At 35.9% G+C, this 10,026-nt stretch overlaps 1 protein-coding gene across 5 annotated transcripts in view; it reads left to right on the plus strand.

The window, feature by feature from the left end:
- Positions 1-10,026, plus strand: part of LOC110026004 (DNA primase small subunit) — a 28,088-nt gene that overhangs the window by 13,738 nt on the left and 4,324 nt on the right. Inside the window, exons 1-15 of one of the 5 annotated variants that reach the window (XM_020726740.1) lie at positions 750-1,165; positions 1,270-1,309; positions 3,102-3,245; positions 4,884-4,934; positions 5,029-5,204; positions 5,324-5,401; positions 5,495-5,606; positions 5,769-5,853; positions 5,970-6,021; positions 6,097-6,158; positions 6,245-6,360; positions 6,432-6,541; positions 8,310-8,372; positions 8,461-8,518; positions 8,876-8,949. In XM_020726740.1, coding sequence (XP_020582399.1) covers positions 3,122-3,245; positions 4,884-4,934; positions 5,029-5,204; positions 5,324-5,401; positions 5,495-5,606; positions 5,769-5,853; positions 5,970-6,021; positions 6,097-6,158; positions 6,245-6,360; positions 6,432-6,541; positions 8,310-8,372; positions 8,461-8,518; positions 8,876-8,949 — 1,161 coding nt within the window. In that variant the 5' untranslated portion in view covers positions 750-1,165; positions 1,270-1,309; positions 3,102-3,121. Of the gene's footprint in view, positions 1-742; positions 1,166-1,269; positions 1,310-3,101; positions 3,246-4,883; positions 4,935-5,028; positions 5,205-5,323; positions 5,402-5,494; positions 5,607-5,768; positions 5,854-5,969; positions 6,022-6,096; positions 6,159-6,244; positions 6,361-6,431; positions 6,542-8,309; positions 8,373-8,460; positions 8,519-8,875; positions 8,950-10,026 lie in introns of those variants that run through there. The other 4 variants (XM_020726744.1, XM_020726743.1, XM_020726739.1 and 1 more) reach the window with 4 other exon arrangements.

Consider the following 10,026-nt stretch of genomic DNA (forward strand, 5'->3'; position numbering starts at 1 on the left):
ATAACATTGTTTCTGTAATACTGAGTTGAGATTTAAGGTGTTGTTAAATAGTGATTGGTTTTGTATTATAATTAAATAGCAAGTTTTATTGCTGTTTAATGATGATTTTTAAAGGTAATATTGTGTGCACGTGTGTAGAACTCAAAAACACTAAAATAAAAATTACCTGGATGAACCCTCTTCGCTTTCCTTCTTCTTTCGCTCTTTTCCTTCCTTTTTCTTGGGTTTCTCGGCTTGCATTGTCGATTCCTCTTCGGTTTCCATTATCACGGGCTCTTCCGTCTCCATTCTCACTGGCTCTCTTCGGTTTCCAACGACAAATCTAACAGCCTGAGTTTATCTGATTCAAAAACCCTAAAAGATTGAATAAAGATTGAATGAAGGTCCTCTGTGCGATCCTCGCTCGGGCGTCGTTTGGTTTTTCGAGGAATAAGTTTCTTTCAGGCGCTCAGTTAACTTTTACACGTTTCGGGCCAGATTCGGGCCGGGTCGCGCCGTATACATGCCTCAATTTAATTTTTTAAATTGTGGGGCCCACTATTCCAGGTGTCATCTTTTCGTTGGACACCGCACGCATAATTGCGTGCGGTGTCCGCACAGAATAAGAACTCCAAATTGACAGCCCTGTTCACTTCTCAATGAGTCAGCACAATTCATTTTTGCACCCATGCTTTCACGCCTGCATACTCCATCCTGCCAACACTAATAAGATAACTAGGATTTTACATTTATGAAACATCAAACTATACAAATTACACATTTAAAACTCGAAATTTTAATATTTCAAAAAAGGAGCCGAAAACTCCATTGAAATCTGTTTGCCTCCATGCCCCCTGCGTCAATCCGCGCGGGAAACAAAACTTCGGGTTTAGGGTTTTGCTCATCCGCTATCGGAGCACAGCCTGGGTCATCGCAGCGTAGTGTCACCTCCCAAAAGAGCAGCCCACTCCCATCTTTCTCCTCCTTCGCTCGGCTCGATCTACCTGGGAAGGCAACGACTATCGCGGCGTGTACATAGCTCGAAAACTGCCATCTTCCAGCTTCTCCGCTCCGCTCGACCTAGTTCGGAAGGCTACAACTTGATTACAGCTTATAAATACCTCCGAACCTCCCATCTGCCTCCTCCTCGGCTCCCTTCTTCTCTGGCCTGAAAGCATTGAGGAAGGTAACCCTCATAATTCTTCCCCTCTCTGTCTTTTAGTCCTACATTTGATCTATGCCTTATTGTATGTTTTCAAACCACTAAAGTCCAATTTTAATTAAAAACAGAACGATGGGATCTGTTTCAGATTGATTTCGGGAAAAAAAGGTAGTGGAGTTGCCCTATGATGGTGTGTGAGTATTTAGGTTTAGAGTATCTAATTTGATTTTAGTGGCTTTAGGTGATATTCTAGTTAGGGTATTAATTCCATTCAATGAAATTTTGAATGCCTATTTTTTTCTAAAGAATTTTTTTGTATGTGGTGTTGGAGTTTCTTCTTTTTGTGTTTTTTTTTTTTTCTTAATTTATTTTATTCAATATATATATTTTTTACTTTGAAGGCACCCTAAAGAGTAGTCTTTTATCCATCTCTTGCGGAGGGTAGTGATAATGGCAGCATATTTTCTGTTACTTTTGTTTTAGTGCATGTTACCAACTCAATGATCTGGCTTATTTTATTCAGAAAGTGTTGATTTGGTTATTGATTTCCAACAATGGTTGAGTTTTTGTATGCTCTTTCTGATATTCAAGCTTAGTTAATTTAGATCTTTTGGGTTCTGATTAATTTCAACCCCAAGTTTGATGATAAAATGAAAATCAATCATTTCATAATCATCTTCATAAGTCCTGGTTTTCCGTGTCCTTGTTGTTTTGTTGGCTTCTTTGATTGAGGGAGAAATATTTGGTTGCTGGTTTGATTGTGCTTTTGGTTTTGTTTATTGAGCTTCTGAAAGCGAAGCTCTGCATGCTTCCCTGATCTATCTAGCTACCTGATCAAGGTAGCAGAGTCTACATTTCTTGAGACAAAAAAGACCACATAAGAGCTGTGTGGTCTGATTAGCCTTAATCGAAAGTGTTTTCTTGTTCTCAGTAGGGGTAATTAACCATAGGTGCACCTATGAGAAATCTCAAACCCCAAATCTTAATGTCCTTGCAAAATAATGGTGAAATCTCAGGGTAGTGTTTCATCTATTATCTCATATGCCTTTTGGAAATTTAACACAGCCTCACAATAAACTTCCCTCATCCTCATTTTTTTTTCTAGGGAGACCGATATATTGCAATTTTTTCGGAGCCCACACATCTACTATTTCTTCATTTATATTTATTTCAGCTTTTTCTTTGGAGTTAATGTCATCATTTGAATGAATGGTTTGTTGGTTTACTTACAAACTCATATAGAATTTTTTTTTTCATATTTTTTGTTTTTGTTCATAAAGCAATGACAATGAAATATGTTTCTTTATTCTTTTGTTTATTAGGATCAGGCATCACATGAACTATTAGATATCGAATTCTAATGGATTTGAGGTGTTAAAATGTAAAATGATTAAATTAATGAAAACATTGGCATATAAAATTTTAATTTATGAATAAAATTGGAGACACATGAGAGCTCTTGCCGTCCTTCTCTGTGTCAGTCTTGACACTCAATCTTGTTTGCTGAAGCCTCTTTCTTGTGGTCTTGTTTCATCTTGCCAATCTTGTGCTTGAGCTTAATCCTAAGAATTATTTTTGTTTTGGTTATCATGGTTGTTTATCATTTGATGTAGCAGTTGTTTTATGTTTAGTGATATTTTTATTCATAAATATTAATAATTTGCGCTACAATTAAAGTAGTCTGCATTTATTTCCAGGTCATATTTTGCTGTACAATATAAATATCCTTGTGTCATGTCATACTCCATTTGCAATTTACCCAATTATTGTAACTGAAATATATGTTTTGTTATTTACATGCAAACTATCATATGTGATGTGCCTATAAATTTATTTTTTTAACTTTCATCTTTTAGTATTTTTTACGATGTATTGAAATTTAATATTGAATAGACATCAATGTATGTCGTAAATTCAATTAATGCCAAAATTTGATTATTTCTTTTATCCATTTCTCTAGGCAGGGTTGTGTTTGGGATCATGACTAAGGAAGAACATAATGATGAAAGAGTTGACATGCTAATTGATGTACATGTTCCATTGGATCAACAACCGAACCAAGCATCTCATGAATTTAGCTATGATTTTCTTAAAGTTTATTATGGTATGCATCATTCATATTATGTTTGCTATTTTAATTATCCATGGTACTTTTTTTTTGTTTCATTTACCATCCTTGTTGGTTTAGTTTGGCTAATATTTTTATAGTTTCCATGGTTATATTTTAATACGAGGCAACATCATTAGCTTTGAGGGTTTTCATCACTTTTTCCATATGCTTAAGCTATAAAATATTTTTCGAAATCCTGAGCTCTGGTGCTTGCTAGATGACTCTTTCCTCTTTTCAGACTTAATTTATGAATCTTAGATTGACACTATGCTCAAACCTTAGTTTCACAGTTTTTGCATGAGATACACGAGTTAATCCAAACCACAATAGAAATGAAATTATTATTGTTGAAATTCAAACGGTTGCAACCAAGACTCTAGAGAACAGGAAATAACGACAACAAACACAATGACACTAGGACATAACAACAAAGTGCCCAACACAGACCCCAACTACAATTAGGGTGAAGATGGTGACATGGTAGCTGGTAGGAGGGGCTAGCTGAGAGGGGTACGGTAGCAGGTTGGTTGGAAGGTGGTTTTGGCAGCAAGGGGAAAGGCAACGGGCAGGCTGCAATCGGCTGGGTATACGACACAATAGGGAGGGATTGTGGGAAAGCTACCAGATGGCAGGAAGAGTGGCTAGGGATGGCGTTTGGGAGCAGGGAAAGCTACCAGATGGCAGGAGAGTGGCTAGGGATGAGAGTTGGGAGCAGGGACGTGTGTTGGGGGTGACGGCTGGAAGGGAGTTTTGGCGGGAAAATGACAGGTGACAGAGGGATGAGATGCAGTTGACAGCAGGATTGCTGTCGAGGGGGAGTGGGAAAGGATAGCTATCCCTGCGGGGGCGAGCTAGGAGCTACACCCGGAGCAACCATCGAACCCTTGTAAAAGATAAACACCTCGGACGAGTTACAACCGAAACATATTCTCTTCGTCGGATACAACCTTAGAGGGAAAATTATGACGCTGACGGCTGCCCAAGCAGAGAACTCAGCAAAAAGTGCAGCCCTAGACAGCAGCACATATATTTATGATAAGTAAAATAGGTGGGAGGAGGAAGGGCATCAGATCCGGCCTCATTAGAAGGCTAGCTAGTCCAACCTCCCTGCTGGACCAGCACTCACATGCTTGACTGACCGGTCCAGTCCTCAGCCACATGTTAGCATGATTTCAAAGCATATATTTTCTTATATCTTCTGCTTTTTTGTTTTAAATCTCTCTTTTGTGTAAGAAGAATAATTTTTTTATGATATTTCTAATAATATGTTCCTTTAAATGGTTAACAATCTAATTATATATATATGAGTGGAGATAAGTTCAAAGGGCTTCGTTAATTTGATAAAAAGCCCCAGTGACAACCGTAGCTTGTGAATGAGAACAGGCTCTGTCACTTCAGCTTAAGATTATTAAAGATGAAATCAACGTTTCTTTTTGACAATGCGGTTGGATGAACAAAAGAAAGTATTAATTTTGTTTGAAATTTTATTGTTATTCTGTGAACATAATTCAACAAAGTTTTGTATTTTCTGCAGGTTTAATCCTTAGCCCATTCAATTTATTTACTACATAAACCCACTATTTTGATTGGGATCTTGCATTCGCTTACTGGTTGTATGTTCTCTCATTGCAGGAAAGCTCTTTCCATATTCTGATATTTTCAGGTGGATGTCTTATGGGAATGGTATACAGAAATTGCTAGTCTTTTAATGTAATCTTTAGAGCCAATTCTCTCTTCTTGACTTGTTTCTACTTTGCTTCTGGCACTTACTCTGCAGATGGAAAGCATCCAGCATGTGATGCATCCTACTTCAGCAGAAGGGAATTTTCTTTCACCTTGGAGAACGATGTGTACCTCCGATTTCAATCATTCAAAAGTGAATTTGAATTGGAGAACTCTATTAAGGAGAAATGCCCTCACAAGATTGACATAGGACCCGTGTATAGTGTAGATGTATGATCAAACACCTTTTCTACTGCAAAAATTATTTAAGGGTTTTCCTCTTATAATTTACAGGACTTGTCTTTTAATGTTTAAATTTTTAACTGACTACCCTAAACATTTTTCCACAGCCTTCAAAAAGGCACGCATATGCACAAGCTGGAAATAATGTTTTCACACCAGTTGAGAGGGAGCTCATTTTTGATATTGTAAGCTTATTATATTCTGGTTAATTGAAGTATACAAGTTATAAAGATATTTGATTGTTTTTTTTTAAAATCATTTCTTTTTGTTGACAACAGGATATAACTGAATATGATGATGTTAGATACTGCTGCTCTGGTTCAGATATCTGCTTGAATTGTTGGCCCTTAATGGCAATTGCTATTAAAGTGATAGACACTGCTTTAAGAGGTTTAACTAAATGTGCTATTTATTATAGTACCTAAAAGACACCTCTTTGTGTCAAATATTAGGGCCCTCTTGACTATATATTTGTTGCTTTATTGAAGTGATTTTTAAAACGTTTTAGCTACTAAGGATATCAGCTTAATTAACTGTCTTCTTATATCACAGATGATTTTGGTTTCAATCAAATTTTGTGGGTATATAGTGGTCGTCGTGGTGTTCATTGTTGGGTGTGTGATGGTAGGGCAAGAAGGTAAAAGAAGATGTCACAAATAACCCAAAAATATGCATGCATATTGATAGGCGCGCCTTTTTGTGTCCCATTTATATCTTTTAAGGAATTAATATGGCTGTCTTAATTTCTCCCAGGCTGAGCAATGAAGTGAGGTCATCTATTGCTGACTATTTCCATGTTTATAAGGTGATTGCTTGGCTTGTGGATTCAGAACGAGTTCTTTTTTAAATTTATGCCCTCATCAGTTCTGTTTTATCTTAGGGTGGTGAAAATAGCCTGAAGAAAGCATCATTAACGGGTCTAGCTCTTCACCCTCTTCTTGCGTAAGTAGCTTGTTCAATATAATTTCTCATGCTTTTATAATCTTATATCTACCTGAGAAGATTTCCTGCTTTGAAAATTTTACCAGGAGAGCATACACCGATGTTTTGCTGGACTATTTTGAGAGGAAACTGATACATAACCAAAGGTTATTTTCTCTTGAAGAGAGATACCAGAAGATACTAGATATCATTTCAGATAAATGTAAGCCTACCGTATTTTCCATCTTCCACCCAGAAAAACATTCCTATTTTCTGATATTTTGGGCTCTTCAGCTGTTGCTTCAGAGATACATGAGAAATGGCAAGGGAATAAGAGATCTTCCGTTTCTGAAGAAGTCCGATGGGATCAATTGAAGAGTGTGTTGCAATCCACAAAGCATAAGGTTTGCCTTTAATTGTTCTTACTCAAAGCTGGTTTCCTCATTGTAATTTCCAATTTGGACTGTAGAAGCATTAGGGCCAATGAAACATACCGAAGAGACAAAGCATTTTGAGATAGCATTGAATTATTGGAATCATTAGTTCATAAAGAATGCTGCTTTCATATATTATTCAATATGAAAATTAGGGTCCGTTTGGCGTTTTCAAAACGCCGCTTAAGCGTTTGCTTGCTGCGTTCTTTGGAAACGCAGTTTGATGTCCTTTAATAGACGCAGCCACGAGATTGACCCCGCGGCCCGCGTTTTCGATCTCGCGTCGAGGTTTATTTCCTCGCGTGCCCCTGTTTGTCTTCTCCCTCACTAAGTGTTTCACCCCTGCATCACGGGTAGGATCTGCTCCTGTCTTGGCCATGTCGTCATCCTCCGTGATGGCAGCATCGGGTCGTAAGATCTGCTTCAAAGTTCAATGAAGAAGATGATAACGGACCAAAGTCATCGGAAAGGATGGAAGCTGCGGTCCGGCGAGCATTCCGATCTTTATGAGTGTTGCTAGTACGCAAGCACACCAATCCGCCTCCCCTCTTCGTATGTTTTTGCGTTATTTTTTCAATTCCCATTTATATGCTTCTAGATGTTGGGGGATTTGAGCTCATGACCTGTGTAAGGAATGCTTCAACTGTAAGCACCAATCTTTTTTCCCTTCAGTTTTCGTTGGTGGACCTGTGCTTTTTTGTTGCTCCTTTTTTTTCCAAGTTTTGATAAACTTCTTCTTTATTCTATTTTTTTAAACAATATAAAATAATACAGGAGGAAAGTTAGATGCCAAAGCACATGTTATATAGATTTTGAATTTTAATTCTTATCGTGATATGTATTAATACGTGACTTTAAATATATTGAAAAGGGGAAAAGAAGGGACGTTGCTTGTGACATGATTCTTCTGCATTTTGAAATTAATATTATCATACTTTTAATTATAATTTTAATAGGTTTTCTCCATTTTTTAGGAATTTTGATGCTCACTCTTAAGTCGGTTGTATTTCTTTTTTTTTTTTTTGTCTTGTTATAAAATGGTTTTTTGCTTATAAACTATCAAATATATAGCTATGACAGTTTTGTTGCAAACAACACTACTGCATAGGGGTAGAATAGTCATCAATCCAAAAACAACTATAAATCAACTATTTTCCAAACGCACAAACCAAACAACCAACCAGCTTATTCGAATAAGTTGCTGATCAGCAACTTATCTGGATAAGCTGCAGCTGCCCCAAAATGACCCTTAATTGGTAGAACAAAAATGGAAGTAGTTGATTCTTTTTCCAATGTTTCTATGGTTTCAATTGCCTTCTTTTTTTTTTTTGTGGGAAATGCAGCTAAGGCTGCATACATTAATCTGTTTTGAAACTTTATGTTGATCCTTTTATCTTTTTTGGGTGCTGCCAAGAGCATTGGGGATGGGAGTCAATAAGGATCTGTATCATATGTGAAGTGAGAAATGAAGATCACTAGATCTATTATGTAACTTCAAAATTAAGTACATCTTGACTAATTTTGATTGTTTAAATGTGCGCTGCTTGTGATTGAGATTTTACTCTTTAATTGAGGGCCTGATGAAGGTTTAATAATCTATCATATATGATATTTGTAGTTCTCCATCTTGGATTCTCAATAACTGGTTGGAATCTATTTTAATATTTTATTCTTATTTCTTGATTTTAATTTTGCAATTTTAAACTCATTTACATTGCTTACACCTTATTTCTGGCAGGGTCTCCGAAGATGTGTAGAAGAGATTGTTTTCACTTATACCTTCCCAAGAATTGACATGGAGGTTTGTAGTATTCTTCTATCGCATTGGTTGGTACGTGTTTTGCATTATTGATGTAGTTTCTCGTGAATTTATGGCGATTATTGCTCAGGTTTCGAAGCATATGAACCATTTGCTGAAGGCTCCTTTCTGTGTACACCCAAAAACAGGTTGACACATTTAAGGCTTGTTTCAGATTAACTTTTGTTTTTTCATTTTTATTTATTTTTTTCCTTTTTTTATAAATGTTTGTTTACATTCTTTTTTTTGTTTCTCAAAACAATTAATAGTTATTTGAAAACACTTAAAAACAACATTTAGGTGTTTCTAGTGTTTTTAATGTTGTTTTTAAAAATAACTATATCTTAATCAAATATGTCAAATATGTTTTGTTTAAATAAAACATAAATTAAAAGAAATTATAGGAAATAAAAAACAATAGTGATCTCAAACGCCCTTTAGCATATGAACTATTTATTCTTACTATTAGTTGCCGCTTACAAGCATTTATTTGTGTCATGCTCCAGGACGTGTCTGTGTTCCCATTGATCCTAAGTATTGCGAGGATTTTGATCCTACATCTGTGCCAACGCTTTCTATGGTAAGAGTTCCATAATAGTTACTGCTCATTGAAACTAACTATTCTTTGAATTATGGATTCTAATGTTCTGTAATATGTTGGGCTGTATTACTTGGTTTTTTTATCTTAAAAAATTAGTTTTCTGCAGCCTTGTCGTGCGTATATGATATATTATTCGTCAGTTCCTATAATTTAATACAACATTGATGATTCTCTTTTCGAATGACAGGTGCTTTCTTTTAATGCTGCACTGACTGCCATAATGAACTTAGTTTTCTCTTCTAATTAAGTCTTAGCAAATCTTGAACTCGAATGTTGAACTTGATAACCTTTTAATGCTTCTAAATTTGTCAAATGTGCGAAAGTACATATTTTCTTTCGAATTTTCAAGATTCATATAAATTAAGATTAGCATTTGTAATCTTTTGAACCCATTGGGCGCTCTGCATTTTAGCCTTTTATGCAATTTCAATACATAAATCGCAAGTTACTTCTCAGGATTCTCTGGCTCTATTTTAGAAGTACAGCGTACCTAATAACTGGCAACTTTGTACCAATGTCGTTCCCTTTCTCAGGTTAAAGCTTTAGGCAAAAATCATTTTGGTTCTGCATGTTAGACTCATGTTTCTAATTGCGGGTTTATATAATCAAATTTACCTGGTCTTCACTCCAGTGAGTTAGCATTGTGACGAGGTATAAATGAGCAGATTTTCAAGATGATGTGAGTTTGTTCATATTTGGCTTGTTTGAAATTTGGTGTATTTTATTTTGTTTCATGTTTGAAATTATTCATGTTCTTCTCATTAGAAATTGAATTGGAAATTAGCCAAACACGAGCCTTAAAGATTTTGTTCAACAATTCCAACCGCAAGAAAACCTCCACAAACTCTCAACATGTATCCCGTGCAGGTTACAATTTTAAATGGCTAATCTTTGTATTACAATTTAAATTGTATAATGTTAATTGTCTAAACGATATGAGATTTAAGAACAAGGAGCAACATATTTTAAATTGTAATGCTATTTTATTTTGTTTTCCTTAACTTGAGGAAAAACTTGCACCGATTTTGGAAAGATTGTCTCATTTTATACTCATAT

Source organism: Phalaenopsis equestris, unplaced genomic scaffold (assembly GCF_001263595.1).
Source record: "Phalaenopsis equestris unplaced genomic scaffold, ASM126359v1 Scaffold000347, whole genome shotgun sequence".
Classification (NCBI taxonomy): domain Eukaryota; kingdom Viridiplantae; phylum Streptophyta; class Magnoliopsida; order Asparagales; family Orchidaceae; genus Phalaenopsis; species Phalaenopsis equestris.